Below are 21,311 nucleotides of genomic sequence, written 5' to 3'. Positions count from 1 at the left end.
CAATTAACCCCCTGAAATCGAGCCTGGAGACCTAACCTCTTAAGCTACAAATGAAATCAAGGGCATTTCTTTCAGGTTATTGTTCCATAAACTGTTTCCAAATCCTATTAAAAAGAAGAAAAAAAAAAGCCATAAACACAGAGACCACTGTTCTTCCTGTGATGAATAAACACAGCCCTACTTATTTTTCCACACAGAATCTTGCTTCACCGGCTTGGTTTCAAAGTATTATTTTGGTTTCCATTTTATATGGCCTGATAAATCTAACTTTAAGGCCTACTCTTGTCACCAAAACACTTTGTTAAAATGAAATTAAAGTTGGTTCTTTCCTCAACCCACTAGGCTACTAAAGGTTTAAGGTGATACTTGACTTAATGCTACTTTTTACTTCTGCTCAAAAGGATATCTATCAGAGGGAACTTTTGAAAATGAACACACTGTGGACCAGCTACATTAAACCATTAAAATGCTGCCCACATGTTAAAAGATCCACAATCAAATAAACAGACAGGGGTTATTCCGCTGCATAATAAATACTAATATATTTGCTTTAAGTCAAGTTTTATGAGTAGGCCGGTTTTTTATTTAAGTTTTTTTTTTTTTTTTTGTAATGCAGAATGTTTGCTTGGATTCTTACATTGTGGTATTTCTGCTTTTAGTTACTCGTAATCTGAAGACTACTGTCACTGATTGTTTTGAGAAAAGGATTATGACAGATTTGTGTCCTTAAACTTGCTGAGCGTGGATTTTGGTTGGCTGTAATTTTGTTTAAATTTGGCTCAGAAAACGATCATTAATAATTGAATTCTGTCATGTTGTATATAAATAAAGTATAGAGGAAAACTCTGTGAGAGAGCTGTTGCCCTGCGCCCTCTTCTTCCTCTCTGTCTGTCATGCGGTGCTGTCGACAGTGCGTGTCCCCTTCCACCATACAGTGGAATGTCACAGCAAACACATTTCCTCCGGCCATGTCTGAGTCTATTTAGTCAGCCTGTTGACAAACTGTACACAATATGCAGCCAGTAAACTCCCCCCATCTGCTTTCTTTCTATCCCGCTCTCCCTGTCTGTCTGGCACACACACAATACACACAAGCTGCAGATGCATAATATTTGCTGTATTATAGCAAGACTCCCTGTGAGGACATGCATGGGTCCCTTCCTGTCAGCTCTCTGCTTCCATCGGTCTTTACGCTGTGCTTTAGTACATTTCCTTATATGGAAGAGGAATTTTGCAACAGTACATTTTTGTGCATTTTGTTTCAGTGGCTTTAAAACCTCTCTGACACTCTTTTCTGATTTCCTCAGTCTGCTTTCTTTCTTTTCCCTCCAACACATCCTCCCCTGCTCTCCCCGCCATCCATTCCTCTCCTCCCCTCCCTTTCACTCCCTGTCGAATTGTGTCCTTGACTGAACTCTCGCGCTCACAGTCCCAGACAGCCTGGGCAAAGCCCAATACTCAGGGAGGCTCTAAAAAACGTACACACACTCACTCACTCACGCACGCACGCACACATACGCGCGCGCACACATACACACACGCACACACACACACAAACAAGCTCACACCTCCCTTAATCCCTTAAAGAAGCAGTATGCTATAGACAGGATTACCAATGGCAAGAACAGAATGTGTATTTAAATATTTTGCACCTCAGATACATACATGATATGTAACAGACAGATATACAATTTTTTCATCACAAAAACCACCAAACAACACAAGACCACAGAAAAAAGAAGGGAGAGAGTGAAAGAACGAATGAGGCCCCGCCAAGACTTAGGTGTCTGTGGAGCGTCACTCCTTTTGACCCCGTAGGCACGCACGCATACCCACACGCACGCACATATAGGCACACATACGCACAAATACATGCATCACGCAAACACAACCTCCTCTGTCTCACATTTGCACACAGAAAACAAGAGTCTCTTTGGGGCCGTTGTGTGATTTCAATGTCTCTTTCCCTTGTAGTTTAAAACAGCAAAACACAGGATGTTGAGTCTCCATGCTGCAGTTCCCCACCCACCCCCCAACCACCCACCCACCCCCCCAGAGCAGAGAGACCATGGCAGAACGCTGAGGAGGGCATGTTGATGACGGACCTTCAGAGCGAACAGGGGGCCCCCTGGCTTGGAGCTGGAATCATATGTACAGATGCTGGTATTTCAAGAGCAGAAACTGGTTTAGTCCACTTTTCTCTTATGGGACACAACACAAGGAGTGCACAGAGCGGGACATTTGCAAGGCTCATGGTATTTAAAAAGTAGATTTGGGCTCAGATGCGGTTCAGGTTAGAGCACAAGACAGAGATGCGGTGTTGGCGAGTCGAGTGCAGAACACGGTTGCTGGTTTAGCAAAGGAGGGGACTTGAGAGAGAGGACAGAGGGAAGAAACAGAAAGAGAGATAGAGCATTGTGATCGTGGTTTGTCCATATTGCAGATGTACATAAACAACACCAGAAAGATTTGGTGAAATACAGACTTCTGGGAAATAGAGTCCTCTATGTGTCACAGCAGGACTCAACAGAATGAGGAAATAGATTTGTCTCTGTCCGTCAGCGTCTGGTATTCATCTGTCAGCTCCTCTTTGCCAGTCCCTCGTTCCAGCGTAGAGTGTGAGTGAGTGTACACGTATGATTTTATGTGTTCAGGTTTAGGTAGTGAATTCATCTGCACATGCGTGTCTGTGTTGGTGTGTGTGCATGTGTGTATGCATGTGTGTATGCTTGTGTGTGTGTGTCTGCATGGGTCAGTGTGCGCACATGCTTGGGTGTTTAAGTTGCGGTTGATTTTGATTGTCAGTGCTGGAGAATTAAAGCTTTACTGTCCAAAGCTGGCAGCTAAATTCTCACCCTTCATTTCACAGTCTCTCACAAAGAAGTCTCCTTAACAAAAAAAAAAAATGTTTGCAAATCTGTAAAAGCTTGGATTGAATGCACCTGAAAGAAAAACAAAGGGAGAGAGGAAAAAGATGAAGGGAAAGAGAGTGAGTAATATAAGATTATATTTTGGACAGTGCTAAAGCTTAATAGGTCCTTGTAAACACATCATTTCAGTGTTTGATGTGCTGCTAAAAGCAATGTAGTAAGTATGTGAGCACTGTGCTGATGCACTCTATTTTTTTTATTTAATGTTATTTACTTTAGTCAAAGATTTTACATGGATTTGAACATATTCTGAGATACAGGCTTCTATATTTTCGAATCCACCTTTGCAAACATGGAGTCTCACAAAAGCAATTTTATAATCTGACCCCCCTGTACTAATCAGGCAAAAGTCTTTTGTGTCAAAGTGATAAGAAATTCACTGTGATGTTTATATAAGCTATTCATTTATTAATTACAACTACTAATAGTGCTTCGTCATCCAATTAAATATCAAGTAATGAACTGCTTTCCAAACACTTGCCAACTTCACCCTCAATAATTTCACACTCCTCTATAAATGTCTGATGGCCTTAACTGTGTGTAGGCTACGTCCGTTGAACGCACTGCACTCACCTGCTGTTACAGGCTGGTGACGCTGAAGCTGTCATCACTGGCTGGGTCCAGGAGCTGGCACAGCACGCCGCCTCCCTGAGCCACCTGGGAGGGGTAGCGGTGTCCCATGCCCTGGTAGGACTGGTGGGACAGGGAGAAGCCGCTAGCGTCCTCCTGATGGGGCGAGGAGTCCAGGGGGGGTTTGGGGAACGGGGAGTGAGGCAGGGGAAGCTGGCAATGGCCTGTGCTCATGGCGTGGGGGGCCAGATCCCGCTTGTGGGCAGTCATGGCGGAGGGAGGGCTGCGCTCCTCGTAAAGCACGGGCGTGGAGTGGGAGAGGAGGCTGGGGCTGGGGGTGGAGTGCGTGTGGGAGGGGAGGTGAGCGTTGGGGTTGGCGTGTGCGTTGTGGAGCGGCTGGTTGTTGGTGTGGCTTTGGAGGAGCGAGGTGGGATGGGCGTTGGTGTGCGCGCTCAGGTTAGCGTGGGTCTGCTGCGTGCCGTGATGGTGTGTGTCGTGCGGAGTAGGGGTTAAATGCGTGTGTGAGTGCGCGTTTGCGTTCGGGCTCGCGAGCGGGTTGCTGCCGTGTGCGTTTCCGTGGGGACTCGTGTGAGGGTTGCTGTGTGCGTGCACGGCCGTGTTGGAGTGCGCGCTGTGGGAGTGGGGGCTGGGGCTGCCGCTGTGCGATGTCTGTCCGTACCAGTAGGGGGAGCTGCAGTAGCTGGGGGAGTCGTACTGCGAGAACTGCGGGTCTTTCGGAGGCGGGCGATGCGAGGGGCTCAGTGCGGTGCCGCAGTGGGGGGTCACTCGTGGGGAGGGGGAGCAGGAGGGGGAGAAGGTCCTGGATGGGACTGGGTGGTAGGACTGGGGCGGAGGAGGGGTGGGCTTGGGAGGGTAAGGGGGAGATGAGACACTGGGTGAGAGGGAAGAGGAGGACTCTCCAGGGTATAAGGCTGGATATCGCTCCTCGGAGGAAGGTGTGGAGGGGTGGGCAGAGTAAGGGGAGGGGTACTCACAGGGGTCCTGGAGGTAGCTGGAAGGCGGTGCAGGATTGGGAGTGGCCAGGGGAGAGAGGCTACTACTGTCTCCGCTGTAATAGTCCAGCACCTCCTGGAACAGCCCAGACCCCTCCGGACCCCCAGCAGACACTACTCCTCCTCCTGCCCCCGACGCGGAGACGGCCTTGGCCCGGCCTTTGGCTCCCGACGGCCGCTCCCTCTGACAGGGCGACAACCCCCCTCTTCCTCCTCGAGACCCTCTGCCCCGTCCACCGACCCCACCCCGTTTAGGTCCAGGAGTGGGCGTCGGTGACGGACTGGATGGGGAGTCGGAGTGTAACCCAGAACCCCCCTCTTTCTCTGATTGCACTTCAGTCCGTTTCCGGCGACCGCGGCCAGGCTTGCCGGTCCCGCCTCCGTGGAAGAGGACGCTCTGGCTCCAGTTGTACGAGGGTCCCGAAGCACTCTCGTGCCAATCCATCATCAGCTTCTCCAGGCTGGATAGGCTCGACTGGCCCCCCTCCACACTCACAGGAGCGGCCTCGTTCTGTTTGTATGAGCCACCTGCGGAGCTCGGCCCGCTGCCAGTGGCCACGGAGCCAAGATGTGAAGAGTCAGAGGAGGATTCTGATAAACTTTCAGGAAACGGTTGTCGCTTGGCCTTCTGGGGGGTGTAGTTTGAGATATCCAAGATGTCTTTGGACTCGTTGGAGCCATATTCATTGTAGCCATGATACTGAGGCCCAAAGCTGTCTGTTGACCAGCCACCGAAGCCTTGTCTAAAGGGGGGAAAAAAGAAAAAACACAAAAATGATAACACATACAAACATGAATTGAGCAATATGTCTATATTTAAGAAATAGTTCAATTTCCACTGCTCTTTGTTGCAGCTCCACCAGTCAGTAATAGGACCCTGAAGACAAAACCGTCAATGTAGGATCTGATTTTCTGATTATGTATTCCTATGGATAACCACGGCAAACAACATTTCAGGCCTGAGTTAACTAATGTCAGGTATCGACCGTTAATGGGCACATGGTGGACGGGGTAAAATTGAAAATGATGAGCTGGAGTGAAACATTTATATTAACCAAATCTCATCACTTTGATCCTCTGATGGTCCGACTTTTATTAGTTTGTACATCTCTTTTTAATGGAAGAAAACATTTAATCGCCCTTAAAACCCTTTCATACCAAGTGGAAAAAGATTTTGTGAAAAGGCATCTCAGAAATATCTTCAACTCTTAACATTAGTTATTAAATGTTTTCTTTAAGATCACAGATTGCTATGCAAATGAATTACCTGTAGCTCCACTGATTGGCGTTGTACTGCTTGAATCCCTCTGGGGAGGAGGTGCTGAACTGGTTGCCTTTGGCCACAGACATGTATCCTCCTCCAGGTGACGTGGGTCCCGTTGACTCCCCCCGCATGGAGGAATGACCTGCTCCAGGATATCCACAAAAGCCCCGCTTGGCTGCTGCTGCCTGGTAGCTGGAGTAACCAATCTGGCCAATGGGGGGGGGCTTGCCGCTGCCGTGCCCAGACCCGAATGCAAAGCTGCAGTCTGAGGATCTCTGTGACAGTGCGGGGCAGGAAGAGGAGTAGCCAGAGGAGAAGTGGCCATAAGAGGTGGGGTGGGGGGAGCTGGGAGAGTGTGAGAGAGATGGAGCGGTGGATTTGGGATAAGTAGAGGTGGTGGGCGATGTTTGGGCCAGGCTGCCGTAGCTGTACGGAGGCCTGGTGGAGGAGCTGTGTGTCTGGGCCGAACCCTCCACCCCAGACCCTGCACCCTTAGAGCACCACTTGGAGAAAGCAGGGGACCAGCTGTGCCCGGCAGCTGGGCTGGATGGCTCATAACCAGGAGTGGATGAAGCTTTACGGGGGTCCGACTGGGAGGAGGACATGTCCAACAGGTCTGACGAATCGTCCGAGTCGAGCAGCGAGCGGAAGTATCCGGCAAACAGGCCTTGTGAATCCTCGCCAGCCGGCCCGACGCCTCTGCCTCCACCCTGGCTGCTGTAGGCACCCCCCCTTCCAACCTCGCAGGAAGAAAAGCCCCCCCTTGGAGATCCACAGAGCTGAAACCCACCCAGACCTTTCTCCTTCTCCATACCCCCCTCCTCCCCCCACCCACCTGCCCCATTGGGCCAGTCTTGCCCCATGGAAACCCCCTCTCCTTTAAGTGCGCCGTTTTTCCTCACACGTCTCTTCCTGACTGTTTTCTCCCCCCCAGGCTCAGTTCCTACCATGCCCCCTCCCCGTCCAACCCCACCTCCCCCTGCCCCCTTTCCCCTTTTCCTAGGTAACCCGTGCTCAGACACAGGGCTCAGTTTCCGCTTCTTGCCTATGGATTCAAAGAAGTCACTGAAGGTGCTCTTATTGCGCTCGCTGCCCCCGATCCCCCCTGCTGCTCCGCCGCCTCTCCCAATGCCCCCTCCCCTGCCACCACGCGGGCGTCTAAACCCAGTTAGCCTGTGGAGCAGGGTGGATATTCCAGGGTTTTCCAAGGGGGTATGAAAGCTCTCTGGCTCACTGGGGGTCCAGCATCGAGGTGGAGAGCAGCGGCCGGTGGCGGGGGGCTGACGGTTCAGAAAGGCCAGTTTGGACAGAACGTCCCCGTACTCTGTTTTCACATCATTAGTATCATTAACGTAAGACGGATAGGGAGAAGGGAGTTTAGTCCGACGACGCCTCCGGGGCTTTTTGGCCTGGTCCCCGTTACCGCTAGCACTGCTGGGAGTCGGGGGCTCCCCCGGTATTGCTGGCAGGGGCTGTTTAGGTGGCCGTCCCCGCCTGCGTTTGAGAATAACAGGCAGCTCTCCAGGAGGGAACATCACCATAACGCTCTTGCCATTGTTCTTCATGCGGAGAAGTGCGGTCGGCTCTCGAACCACGTCTGAGCCCTCCAGGGCGCCGTCAACGCCTTTCTCTGTACCTGTAACCGTCTCCAAATTGGAAATCTTGTAGCTCTTCTGTCGGCGGCTGAGACTGACAGGAATACGAGCCACCTTGACGACAATCTTCCTCACCTGTAGAGCCGAGACCAACATAAAACACGTGCAATTGTAAATTATTTTTATACATGACAGAGCACTGATTAATGTATTATGAGCAAGAACGGTGATATGTAACGATAAATTTACTTACGCCAACATAACGTTTACATTTCCGGTTATTGGGAGGACATACCCCTAAGTCTGCAACAGGTTCCTCCTTCACAGTTTGCAGGGATGCGGAGATGGTGGACGTGTTCACAAATGGGTGATGAGGGGTAACACGATGCTGAATGGCCTGCGCTGCCTGCCGCTGTTTGACACTTTTGGGACCTGCTTTTTGGACAGACTTCGGAGCGGGCCTAGACCTGGATTTAGGTCCAGGTTTGTGCCCAAGTCTGGGCCCAGGTTTAGGTGTAGCTTTAGGAACAGTTTTGGGTACAGTTAGAGCAAGAGGAACGTCTGTAGGGCAGGGAGGCGTGGGAAGGACGGCCTCCACGGGCTTATGTTCCTCCTTTTCAGCAACCGCCACTTCTTCTTCTTTAACCCTCCAGATCTTCTCCTCTATCACTTCTTCCTCCTCCCTCCCTGCTCTCTTCTCCACATCATCTATGCTGCGGCGGAGGCGAGAGGATTTGCGCAGGTGACAGGGGAAGCGGGGACGTCCAGAGCTGCGGAGTGCATACTTCTTCTCTGCCTCCACGGGAGGAGGAGAGGAGCCGGGGTTTGTGTTTGGACCAATAGGAACTGGACAAAAGGTCGAGGGCATGTCTGTCTCAGCTGTGAGGACAGGAGCTGCAAGCTGATTGGTGGAGGCTGGATGATTGCCAAGTGCCAAAGACAGGGGTTGAGGTGAGTTTGTGTGTATGGCCTCTGGTGTGAGAGTTCTGGTGTGTTCTGGCCCGACGGACCCTGTGTGTGCATTGATATCCATGTGTCCGCAATTATCCATGTGTGCGTGTGACACAGCCTGCGCGTGCACATCTGGGTCTATGTGCGTCTGCATGTTTTTAAATGTCTCTGCGAATGGATGCGCCTCGGCGGTAGTGCGAGTCTCCGTCTGCCTCCGCCGACAGGTGTTGTGCCCCAGTCTTCTCTGCAGGTGGAGGCCGTTGGCCTGGGCAGAGGGAGACGAGGGGGGGAAGTGGTCCGAGGTCACCGGTGCCAGTCCATCGTTGGAGGGATCTTGGGACTCCTCCTGGAACCCAAGCTCCCTGGTCCAGAGCTCGGGCCCTTCCAGCTCCTCCAGCCCTCCAACACGCCCTTTCTCCTCTGCCTGATTCCCACCACAGCCCACTGGAGCCCCAGACTGGCCTGAGAATAGGTGATCTGACAAGCCACTCATTCAGTGTACGGTCTTGCTGGTAGTGAGGGACGGAAAAGATTTTTTCCTGCTGTATGTAAATGTTTCTTCTTTGTGGCGGTCTTCCTCTAACGGCTAGTGAGATGATTCAAGAACCTAGGGACAGAGATAAAAGAATTATTATCAACTGAACACAAAGTCCACAAATTTAACATCTCCTCGTTTTATTTAAAAAATTTAATCGGAACTCCTTTCTGCTTAATATATTGGTCATTGTAAGGCATCAAGCATACTGTACAAATTAAAATCAAACATTTGCAGCACAGATGGATTTGCGGTTGTGTGATGGAATCGTCAACATTTTTGGCACTGGGCCATAAACCTAATCTGTAATGCACTCTACTCTATTAACTGTGCCACCCACACAGCAGCATTACAACATTAGATTACATTTACCATTCATATCCTGCTCAGTTGGTTGCTTTTACTGAATGGTTGTGGCGCTGATTCTGATTTTGATTCTGAGTTGAGCCTCACTCTGTCTGCCTGACTGGCTCTGTTCTGCAGGGGATCATTGGGTCATCAATACTGCAGTGGAGAGCTCACATACTTCTCCCTCTCCCCTCTGCTCCTGTCTTTTGCCCATGGTTGCTAGAGTGAGAGAAAGAGAGAAAGAAACAGACAGACAGACAGACAGACAGATAGATAGACAGACAGACAGCGGAAGGGAGAAGTTGACGGAGGTAGGAGACAGGGTGAGTGGGGGGAAAAAATAAAGAAAAAGAAAAGAGTGTGGAGGAGGGTGGAGCAGAAAGAATAAGAGATTAGTACATGATGTCACAGCACACATCAGACCAGACTAGAATCAGTATTTTGGTGAGCGCTGCACCATCTCACATCAGACACTATTATTTTGGAAGATGACTTGCAATATAAAATTTTAAAGTCTAATTGTCGTTAGTGTTTCGTTTTTGCGGCGTACCAGCAGACTGTAGGTGCACAAGTAAGGCAGAGCCACTTTACACTCTTCAGTTGGATTTTCACACATGCTGTTGATCTTACATGATCATGGCCAGACTCTCAGAATGCTTTATTGTGTATGGGGTTGAGAGAGTTTTGCCAACATTTTTCAGTCTCACAATACTTGAGTGAGCAGATGCACGTGTTGTAAAAATCCCGAAATTACAATAAACAATTGAGTAGTCCTCCACACACACACACACACACACAGACACAGACACACACACTCGCACTGCATGCCCCATTTCACCAAAACTATTCAAATGCATTACAAAGCATTAGACTTGGAGGGTACAAGAAGAATGAGAATGTGTGAATAATCGCAGCCACCAGGGGGAAGCAGAGAGGTGATGAATAGAGAGGTGTTAAGAGGATGGAGAGATGAAGGTGACAGAAAGACAGGAACGACTGGAGGATTATAGAAACCTAGAGCAGAGGAGAACTGCAAGTACAGACAGCCAGAAGAAAAAGAAATCTTATGAAATCTGGACCACACGTGCTATCAGACTCACATGTGACGGCATGCGTGCACACATTCAAAAACACAAATGCAAGCTTTGCGTGCCACTGTTGCACGCACGCACGCACGCACGCACACACGGCTGGCTCCAGCACTGTACCACACTCAGTCTCCACATACAACACAATCCTGTCCATCGTCAGATCTCTCTGCCTCTCTCTCCAACATATGGCTCTGATTAGGAGGGTGGGAGAAGGACAGAGAGAGTGAGAGAGAGAAAGAGAGAGAGGGGGGGAACAGGGAGCGGAGGGGGCCAGAGACACCAGAATGACTGAGTGAATTGGTGAGAAAGTATGAGAAAAAGCAGGACAGAAGAAGCATGGGGGGGGGGGGGTGAAAGGCATGATCGAGACAGGGGAAGGATGATAAGTGGTCGGATAGATGGAGGCAGACAGATTTTAAGTATGAGGGAGAAAAAAGTTGAAAGAGGCGAGAGGAGAGGGAAGTAGAAGAAGAGGAAGCAGGAGAGGAAGAGGAGGAGGAGGAGGAGGAGTGGGAGTTTTGCTGTTGCAGAGTTTGGGGCTGAACACATGGAGCAGAGCAACCTCAACGTTCTGCTGCTCTGAGGAATGACACAACTGGGACAGACACACATGGAGATGAACACACACACACACACACACACACACACACACACACGCTACACATAGTTTCTTTAACCCCCTCACCCATTCCCTCCCATGCCCAGCGCTGCCTCCCTCCTTCCCTCCTTCCCTCCCTCCCTCCCCGCTCTCCTATTCTCGTTCTCACTTCCTTTCTCGTCTAATTAACAGCATTCATTAATTAAGGCTCCATCTGACCGGTGTGTGAGAGAAGAAGAACACATGCTTTAATTAAACATTGCTGCACATGTGCTTACACATACATGCTCACATTGTCACTCACACAAAGACACACGCACACACACACACACACACACACACACACACACGGCGACACGAACCAACACACAAAGACACATGCAAATATGCCCCCACAGCTTCATCCTCCCACACACTCACACATCGATTTGCACATAAAGACATACATATCACACAGACACACACACACACACACACATATAGCCGTGCACGATCACACACAAAACAAAGACACACATGCAAATATCCCTCTACTGTGCTCTGCGGGGGGCATCCTGACAGGGCTTAGATGCCAGCCAATCAAACACTCCCACTATCCCACATTGTTTAAGCAAATACTCCTGGCATCCATCAGTCGCCATTCCAATATATTCGCCGTCATACGTAGCAAATGCGTTTTTGGTGCATTTTTACTGTGAATGGCTCTGGGGCTTTGGAACACACAGTGGCGTAGTATTGTCTGCCGATGGTTGTGCGCGCTGCTCCCACATGATGATCTGTTGAATGTGTTGTCGCACAAAGACGAGCCCTCATACCAACGGTATTGTTTGGAAGTGTTTGATACTGTACGTTTTTCATCTGCTCAGAAAAAAGTTTTTCGGCGCTTATTGTCTGGACGCGGGAGAGGCAGCAACAGCAACAACAACAACACGACGTGACACACACACGACGAGTGTTTGCGCGCACATGCCAGTGTGAAATCTGAGGGTAGAACCTGTCATTTTCCAGTTTTGGGCAGTTGCCCCGTTGTGCATCGTCTGAGAGGAACAATCATTCTGTACATGGTAGCTGTACAGCATATCTATTCTCTTCCCATCTATCTCACTGCCACAAAGGCTCGCAGACTCACAGGCCTGCCAGCAGCAACCCTCAATGAGGAACTAGACCCTGTGTGTGTGTGTGTGTGTGTGTGAGTGAGAGAGAGTGTGAGTGTGGATGTGCATGTGTGTGTGTCTGTGAATGTGTGCGTGCATGAGTGTGTCTTCCTGGGTGTGTTTGTAAAAGCACTCACTGAGCTCTAACGGGTGTGCAGTTGTTGCTAAGAGACAGGCAGCAGCACCGAAACAGCATGGGGGGGTGTGAGGGAGGGGGACACAGAGGGGAGAGAGAAAGAGAGAAAGGTAGTGGAGAGAGAGAGAAAGAGAGAGAGAGAGAGAGAGAGAGGTGGTGAGGGGAGGAGGAGGAGGAGGAGGAGGAGGAGGAGGGGAGCTCCATGGAGACAGATAAGAAGAGGGGGGGGGGGGCTGGGGTGGGGGGTGGGAGAGAGATGGAGAAAGTGTATGTGAGGCCAGGGGAGAGAGAGAGAGAGCGGTGGGGAGGGGGAAGTGGGTCAGGGGGTCCACAGAGACTGAGTGACACCGCGCAGGAACTCAGCTACTGTCAGTCTCTGCCCCCCCATCCCACCCCGCCCCCCCACACACACACCCTGATGCAACCCCGACCTGCAGCTCCATCAGACCGCAGACCTCCATGTGACCCACATGACAACGCACGACTTCTCTCCAACTACAGACGGAAAAACATCAGTGAGAGGAATTATGCAGGAAACAACAGCAGCCGAGACGATCGACCAAACTGTTAGACAACTTGATGACGAACTGTTTTCAAGTCATCCCGGAGATGTTTTCGGTGGGAAACGGTGAGTAACAACAAGTGTGTCATGTTGTATTCCACATGGCAAACATCAGTCTGACTTTGTCAATGAAACATCGCACATTATATAATATCAACACAACGTCACTTTTGAGTGCTCGATGCAGTGCAAACACTATATTAAATAGTCGGCCTACTCCTGCTAACAGGCCTCTGTGGTGTAATGTCAGTAAAAAAGAGATTAAATGGAAATGTATTTTTAATTTATGTTATTTCATATCATCTTCAGGGCTGAAAAAAATGTCTTTATTTAACTTTGAGGACACGAGAACAAACCCCATTTAACACGAGCACAACCTGAACAGAAGCTAGACTTCATCTTAAAATGATATGTTGACATGTTGGATTTTAAGGCGGTATTTTTATTCCCACTGTGGGAAAGAGATTTCAATATTTACTCAACACTCGGCCAAACTGTAAAAAAGTTTTAAATCAACTAAATGAGAAGAAGAAAAACAGTGGAATTGAAGTTACGAGGTCTTTTCATTTAACCACAGTGGATTGCAGCCCAACAGGCAGTAACAGTCCCAATACAAACTCTTCCAATCACGAGCATGGGTTGTTTTAGGACCTTGAGGTGTGTTCAAGTACCAAAAGGAGGTGGGGAATGTTATACGCACTTATTATACTACTGGGGCGGACACGCCTGAGTGCAAATCACCTCCAACAACCCCTCAGAGGTGAACTTTGGGCTTTGGTGGGCTGCAACTCTGTGCACGCGAGTCACTCCAACAGAGACAGTCCAACAAACATTCTCACAGACGCCCCCTCCCACCCCCTCCCACCCCAACCCACTCGCTCGCTCTCCTTCACTCTGACCTCTCCTCTCGTTCTCACCCACTCATATCCCACCCATCCTACTGCCCCTCTCCAAAAGGAGAAAAAAACCACCACCTCCCCAGCTGCAGGAAATTCCTAATGATCTCCATCATCAGTGCGCACGCTGTATCTCCTGCCAAAAGCAAGCATGTGCACGCATACACACACACACACACAACAAACACACTCACACACACACACACACAAAGCATATAAATGAACAGAGGCCGACGCATAAACCATATGTGCAGACAAACAAAAAGGACAGACAGACACGCAGACACACATCTAACCTAAACAGACTTCACACAGACCAGATACAGTGGCGGCTCTGCCAAGGATGCACACAGGGGACCGCAGAAGTAGCTCCACACACCACACACCAGACAACACACAACCCGGACCCCCCACCCACCCCCCACTCTGACTGCCTTACTATCCCACTGCTGTTTCTGCAGGAACCTACATGGTGTAGTTATTTTAAGTCAAGGAGGACTATGTGTTACCCCTTCCTCTTCCTCCTTCGCCCCCCTCCTCCTCTCCACTCACTCATCTCTTTAGCACCCCCCCCCCACCCCCCACCCCAAACACACTACCTCCCACCTCCACTTTCTCTCTCCCACAACACACGCTCCCACTCCCCCTCCCTCCCTCCTCATCTTCAACTCATCCTGACAGTCTCTATCCGCTCTCGCTCTCCTGCAGGCGGTTTCGTGGCGCTGCTGATGGCCGCCCCTCAGTCAGGTCATGTGACCGACCGTACCAGCTGGGAACAGCTAGGAGCAACGACGTGCACATGTGTGCGCACAACAAAAAAAAAAAAAAAAACGGCGTGCGGGATTATACACACAGACACACACACACACAAGGACGCGCAGGCAGGGGTACGTCTTGAAGCACACACAAACACACAAACACATGCAAATGCAGGGAGATGAAAACAACCACTTAGGTGCAAACACAGAAACACTCCCACTTACTGCTCACACAGGTGCACACACACAGACACACACACACTAAGCTGATATGTACACACAAACGCACATGTGTGAGCAAAGATGTACACTCCACGTAGTCACGCTGGCGAGAACTCACAGACACACTTAAAAACCACACATACCGACACTCACTCACACACACACATAGCCATGCATATCTACCTCACACACACAGAGAGACACACAAACCAGATGCTTGGACCCCGGCACACACTCAGACCTTGAGGCCAGTGTTTTGGAGAGGGGCCTCTGTGCTGCAGCCCTGACTTCCTGACTCCTCCTCCTCCCTCCATATACTCCTGTTCCACAGTTGCTGTGGGAGACGCTGCTGCAGCGCCCGTTGCCAAGGAGAAGGCTGCTGGCTGTTTGAACAACAATGGCCGCCTTGTGAACATTCCAACTGTAGGTACTGACAGCTCATCAGCCACAGCCTCGACACACACACACACACACACACACCTCTCAGAGAGCTCACGCACAAGACACACGCATGCTGCTGCTGCTGCTGCTCGCACTACACACACCGACGCTACACCACCACCACTGTACCGCTCCGGTTCTTGGCCTCAAGCCTGAGCGAGGTAACACACTCAGACACAAACACAATCAGGCATGCACACACGCACACACACACACACACACACATCTGTGCATGCTCTAAGAAATTATGACTTCTGCTGAGAGGATAAGAAACCCTTTCGTCCCCTTTCCGTCTACCTGCATCTCCCTACATCTCTCTTCCTCTCTCTCTCTCACTCATAGACACACACACACATACACACACACATTCAGTGCGCAGTGCATTCATCCATCTTCCCCCTTCTCCCCGACTACTCTCTGTCTTTCTCTCTTATCTCTTTCTCTCTCCTCCCCCTCCACAGCCTCCTGCGTTCACTCTCTCACTCGCTCTTCAGTTGCTCATCTCTGCCTCTCTCTCTCTCTCTCTCTCTCTGTCTCAGGAAGTGTGTGTTCTCACTCTCACGCGCACACACACACACACACATACACACACAATCATCCTGGCACACGCACACACATGTGGAGGACACACATTCACACACTGAGAGAGACACACACAATCTCTTTCTCTCCTGGAAGGTAGCGAATCTTTTTGTCCCTTGGGGGCATACACTTCCTCAGAGAAGGAGGGAAAAAGGGAAAGAAGAAAGAGAACTAGAAACAAGGGTGGAACGGGCAAGAGAGGAAGAGGAGGAGGAGGAGGGAGAGGAGAGGAGAGGAAGGGAGGCAGAGAAGAAAGGAAGGGAAGAGGGTGAAAACTATATTCACGGTGGGGATTTATATACAGACCCCTTAGTGCTCTGATTATCTGTTCACATTGATGGGACGACATTGAAGCCACGGCGCTGGAATGTTGAAACAGTGCCGAAGCCAAATTGGGTAGACTGGGGTGGATTGGGGAGAGAGGGGGGGGGGGCAGGGTGGTGGTGGTGGTGGTGGTGGTGGAGGGGGGTGTTGAGGAGAATCACTAACAAGTCTCTGCTTATCCTCTGACTCACTGTTTTCAACACACATACCCAGACACATGTATACGCACCCTCACACGCCGCTAAAAACAAAGATAACTCTGACGCACGAGCACGGGAAAACATGAGCATCAGACGTACTGTACATGTGCGAGTATGTTAATACACAGATAGGTACAGTACTGTATGTGTGAGTGTGTGTCTGTGCGTCTGTGAGATGGCGAGTATGTGTTGAGTGTGCCAGACACCGAGAGATGCTTTTGTGCGTGTACGTCTGTGTGTCTGCGTGTTTTCCCCATCTCTCGCTCCTCTTTAATAATTGAGCTGATTCTGTCCAGCTTGTTAGGGAGGTACACAGCAGCTTCACACTCTGTCTCTCTCTCCTTCTCATCCTCTCACGCGCTCCATCTCTCCCTCCTCATCCTTCCATCTTGCCGCTCTCCCTCCATTTATCACTCTTTTCCTTCCTGACCCCTCCGTCTCTCCTTCTCTCTCTCTCTCTCTCTCTCTCTGTCCCTCCCCCCTCCAGCTCTCCTTCCCCTCCCTCTCCCCTTCTTCGCAAATCCTCCCCTGTTCTTTGACCTCTCTCTCGCCTCTTGCAGTTGCACCCCACTCACACACACGCACGCACGCACGCACACACACCCTCCGCGCCCCATCCCTCCACCCGACTGCCCTCCATCATCCCTCTCCTCTCGTCTCCCCTCCCTCCCCTCCCTCCCTCCATCCTCCGGAGGTGAGAGGTCGAAGCTTCCTCTCCACTGTCAGACTCAAACCGGCTGCAACCAGCCCCCGGGGGGGTGGGGAGGGAGATGGTGGTGGTGGTGGTGGTGGTTGGAGATGGTGGTGGGGGTGGGGGTGGGGGTGGGGGGCAGGCAAGGAGAATGAGGAGGTAAGTGAGGAAGGACAGGGAGGGAATGAGGGAACAGGAAGGAGGTGGTGGGTAGAGGAGTGGGGTAAGTGGTAGAAAAAAGGAAGAAGAAAAAGAAGAAGAAGGGACTGACTAAAGGACAGATAAATGAGGGGGGGGGGCAGAGAGGTGAGGGCGAGAGAAAAAGGAAGGAGAGGTGTCTTCTATTGAGTCAGTGCCTTTGGCGTGGAGGAGCCGTTTTATGAATGTATCGTGTGGGAGGTGACAGAATGTAGCATACAAACACTGCTTACACTAATGCTAAATGGTTGCTGTGTGTGTGGGTGCATCTGTGTGTGTGTGTGTGTGTTTGCCTCTGTGTATCTGTGTGTGTGTGTGTGTGTGTGTGTGTGTGTGTGTGTGTGTGTGTGTGGGAGTTGAACCACGTTTACCTGCCTGTGGCGAAAGCTATTTCACTTCAGGTGACGATTAGATTAATAGGAGTCGTAAAAGACAGTACCCTTCACTCCAAGGACAAAGTAATTATTTTTGCCTGTAGCTCGTTGCATAGTAAAAGAAAAATATGAAAAGTTTTACATATTCCTAATATGTCCTATGACACAATATTAAAATAAGAGGTCCTATGGTCACTTTTTAACAATGGAAACTTTGCAATTCATTTTTTGTTTTTTGTTTGTCTTTTTTTTTTTTTTTTGGGGGGGGTGGGGTGGGGGTGTACTTGATATAATTTGCATTTCAATGTCACAGTTTATGCTTAAAGCCATCATCTAATAGCTCTGAGCTCTAACCAACCAGATTCTGTGAGAGTAAAAAGATTAGAATTGTTTATGTGAATCTGTGCCCTAAAATCAATTTCTCGTGTATTTTGGGAGGCATTTCAAGTGCTGAGTAATAATGGCCTGACTCATTCACAATGCTGGTGTAAATTCCCTTTTCCTGAATGGCAGTAATATATCTGTTGTGAAGAGTTCAAAGAGGAGTGCCAGAATGATCGGCTGACTTTAGCAAAACATCAGTTAACAAAAAAAAAGAAAGAAAGACAGAAAGAAAACGATTTTGTTGCATTTGACAAATCTTGCGCACAGTTAGATGCCAAATGCATGAAATGAGATGTTTTGTAGTTGTAAGGAGAAGTCTGAGATTGTTTTTGGAGAATCAGCGTTTGAACAGACCCAATCTCTGGTAGGATTTCCACTGATTTAGATTACCACAGTCTGTCTGGTGCTAGCGTGTATGTGAGGTCTGTTAGCAGAGGTAAAGGATTAATGAAAGGAGCACAAAGAGATTCATTAACTGATTCTATCTTTAAGCGAATCGTCCTCATGTTTGGACCTGATGCTTCAATAAACTGCCGCTCCTCTAAACCACCATTCAACAGGTTGCACCATCCTGAACTCAAAACTTCAGCGGGAATCAGCAGAAGTCCACGAATACTGCACCGATCAATGTTTCATGTGTCAGTCTGTAAATGTTCGTGCGTGTTATTGTGTGTGCGCACGCATACATGAATGTGTCCATTCTGTCTTCTCCATCTCCATAGCGACCTCCATATCAAGAGGACGTCTGACTATGGCAACCTCACATGCTGATAGGCAGACAGAGAAAACAGGTGATTGGTTGAGCTGTGGGCTGTCATATCAGCAGGGTGCATCTTTGTGACACTGCAGCACACATGTGTATTCGCACACACACACACACACACACACACACACACACACACACACACATACATACATACACATACATACACAATACTCTCTGACTTGTTTGTGCCATCAACCCACACACCTACAAACTGCAGCATGGCACACACACACAAAAGGTACTTCCACAGCACACACACAGACACACACACACACACACACTTGGAAGTACATATGTGCATGCATACGCACACACACACACACACACACACACACACACAAAGCTTTGAGACGAGATGTGGTGTGTTAGGTGCGCTGACCCTGCCAATGAGGACAGGAGGAACATCAACGGAGCTACAAGGCCGTTGCTATGACAACTAGCCCCGCTCACACAGGTAGGAGGCACAATAGGCCTAAGCTGTTATATGTTCACATTCTCTCTGTTTGTCACACGCACACGCGCACACACACACATACACACACACACACACACACACACACACAGGGCCATGCACTAGAGACAAGTCTGACAGACAGCGGCTGCATGCCAAGGTAAGGCCATTTCCTTTTCATTCCAGCATTCAGAGGGTTGAAATTATTCATTATGTTGAAGTGGACCTGCCAATAAGAGAACTCACTCTTCAACTAGCGGCTGAGACTGTGTGAGTGTGAGACAGACAGAGAGAGACAGACAGAGAGACAGACAGACAGACAGAGCATCACTCTGCATACCAACAGCACCCGCACTAGGGCAGCCTGTGCACGTCTTTGAGGGGCCCTTAAATAACGAACTGTCACTGCCCAGACACTGACATTGACTTCCCTCTCCCTCTCATCCTCCCTCACTGTCCTCTCTTTCAGTTTCTCGTGCACTCCTTCTTCCTTTGTCACCCCCACCCCCTCCTCCCTGCTAAACCACAGACAAGAGCTGATAATCACCACCATGAGTACGCTGTGTCTCTCCAACACGCCGGCCCTGTTTCCACTGCAGGATGTGCTGCTGCTGTGTCCTCCTGCCTAACTGCCCTGATGGCTCAGGGGGGGCTTTGCCGGGATGGAAACCCTGGTGGCTTAGCTGATTGCTCCCCGGGACTCTCTGTGTCTCCTGTTTATATGTAAAGCAAACATCTGTCCAACATGAGAAAGCTATGGGCTCATAGCCACACCTCTGGTATGTGCCACTGGTGAATTAATTATTAGAAAAGTCCCATCAAACTCACACACAGGGCCAGTCCACGGGGACAGCCAGGGAGGAAGACAAGAGGCAGTGTGTGTGCCAACAGTGTGACAGTACCTGGGGAGGCACTGTGTGTACTGTTGCCTTGCCTCCACTATGTATATTCAGAGATAATGAGGCTATAAGGTGAGAATCATGTAAATCTGTCTTTTTTTTTTAAAACAGGTGGGGGTGCACAGGGTTCACTGCGCGCACATTTAACCACATTGCGTGTGTGTGTTTGTGTGTTTGAACATCATCATTAAAGATCCTAACCACACACGCTGCATGCCTACAGTAAAACCCAGATGACCCAGCAGCACGAGCAGTACGCATGCAGAGCCCCGTCCGTTCACGGCACCGATGAGGTTAATGTGAAAAACTCAAAAAGAAACGTAGCCAGAGGTGCGCAGCACAACTGGCTGAGCCGACAGTAAGCTATTTTTTTTTTTATTTTTTTTAGGTGTTGTGTACACAAGACGCTGCACGCGCACTCACCAAGGGAGAGAGAGAGAGAGAGTCTGGGGGCTCGCGCTGGCTGCTGGAGCTGTTGCGGTGTCAACGCTGGCTGGCGGCTCGCGCGGGGCTGTCGGTCGGTGGCGGTGCTTTGCTCCTCTCCTCGCGCGGGTCACGGAGCCGTTGCCTTGACGGCTGCAGCCGTCAGCGCGCTGCATTTCCCCTTCATCTGGGCTCCACGCCTCGGAGGCAGAGAGTCCTCCCACATCAATGTAAACGTTGTCTCCTTCTGCTGTCGCGCGCCACCGTCTCGTGCGACTCAACGGGAAAAACCGCTCCTCTGGCTCACATCAATATCTGCACCCACAAAGATGGAAAATAAAAAAAAACAAAAGGGGGGAAAATTTAAAAAATAAGGAGCAGAGACGTTGGTTCACAGTCTTCTCCCAATTTAAGGTGCTGACATGACCGCGCTCGAGCTCTGTCCTCCGGTTTTGGTGACAGGCACGGGACTCCCCAGTATGCGGGAGGCGAGAATCGACCGTGCGCCCGTGCGTCTCTGCCTCTGCAATTCCAGCTCTGTGTCTCTCTTGCGCCCTAGTCTCCGCTGTGCCTCTCCAACGTGCCTGACTGTCAAAGCCATCCGGGCACCCGTAGCTGGCCTCACTTCACACCTCTGGAACTATGGGAACAGTAGTTCAGCGAGGATGGCGAGCGCAAGTGTGAATGAAAAAGGCAGTGGAGAGGGGGAGAGACGGAGAGAAAGGAGGAGTGGGAGGACAGAAGATTGTTGCCTGGGAGGCCAATAACACTAAAATCATATGATATATTACATCAAAACACAAAGCTTCACAGAAACAAAATGCATCAGCAGAAAATTGTTTTTGATCAACTCTACTTTTTGAGCCTCCCCTTTTAGTGTAGTGAAAAATAAAAACATTACATTTTGTTTAAAGAATAAAACAAAGAAATGCTCACATCAGCTTCTGAAAAAATG

General features: G+C 49.8%; 1 protein-coding gene across 3 annotated transcripts; it reads right to left on the bottom strand.

Annotated features, from left to right (window-relative positions):
• Positions 1-1,610: 1,610 nt before the first annotated feature.
• ahdc1 (AT hook, DNA binding motif, containing 1) lies at positions 1,611-20,899 on the bottom strand. 3 transcript variants are annotated; one of them, XM_085791811.1, is made up of 5 exons: positions 20,357-20,899; positions 7,626-8,930; positions 5,781-7,507; positions 3,504-5,256; positions 1,611-2,942 (listed from the first exon to the last, which is right to left on the bottom strand). In XM_085791811.1, exons 2-4 carry the CDS (start codon positions 8,814-8,816, stop codon positions 3,510-3,512), a joined length of 4,665 nt encoding a protein of 1,554 aa, XP_085647937.1. In that variant the 5' UTR covers positions 8,817-8,930; positions 20,357-20,899; the 3' UTR covers positions 1,611-2,942; positions 3,504-3,509. The 3 variants fall into 3 exon arrangements, with proteins under 3 accessions (XP_085647937.1, XP_085647936.1, XP_085647939.1); XM_085791810.1 differs by lacking the exon at positions 20,357-20,899 and adding an exon at positions 9,231-9,425 and having other exon boundaries at positions 1,613-2,942; XM_085791813.1 differs by lacking the exon at positions 20,357-20,899 and adding an exon at positions 9,312-9,401 and having other exon boundaries at positions 1,613-2,942.
• Between the last annotated feature and the right edge of the window lie 412 nt (positions 20,900-21,311).

The sequence above is a fragment of the Trachurus japonicus genome, chromosome 11 (assembly GCF_045865225.1).
Source record: "Trachurus japonicus isolate A0001 chromosome 11, Traja_1.0".
NCBI classification, from domain to species: domain Eukaryota; kingdom Metazoa; phylum Chordata; class Actinopteri; order Carangiformes; family Carangidae; genus Trachurus; species Trachurus japonicus.
Note: the sequence above shows the minus strand (reverse complement) of the source record. Positions and strands in the feature narration are given on the sequence as shown.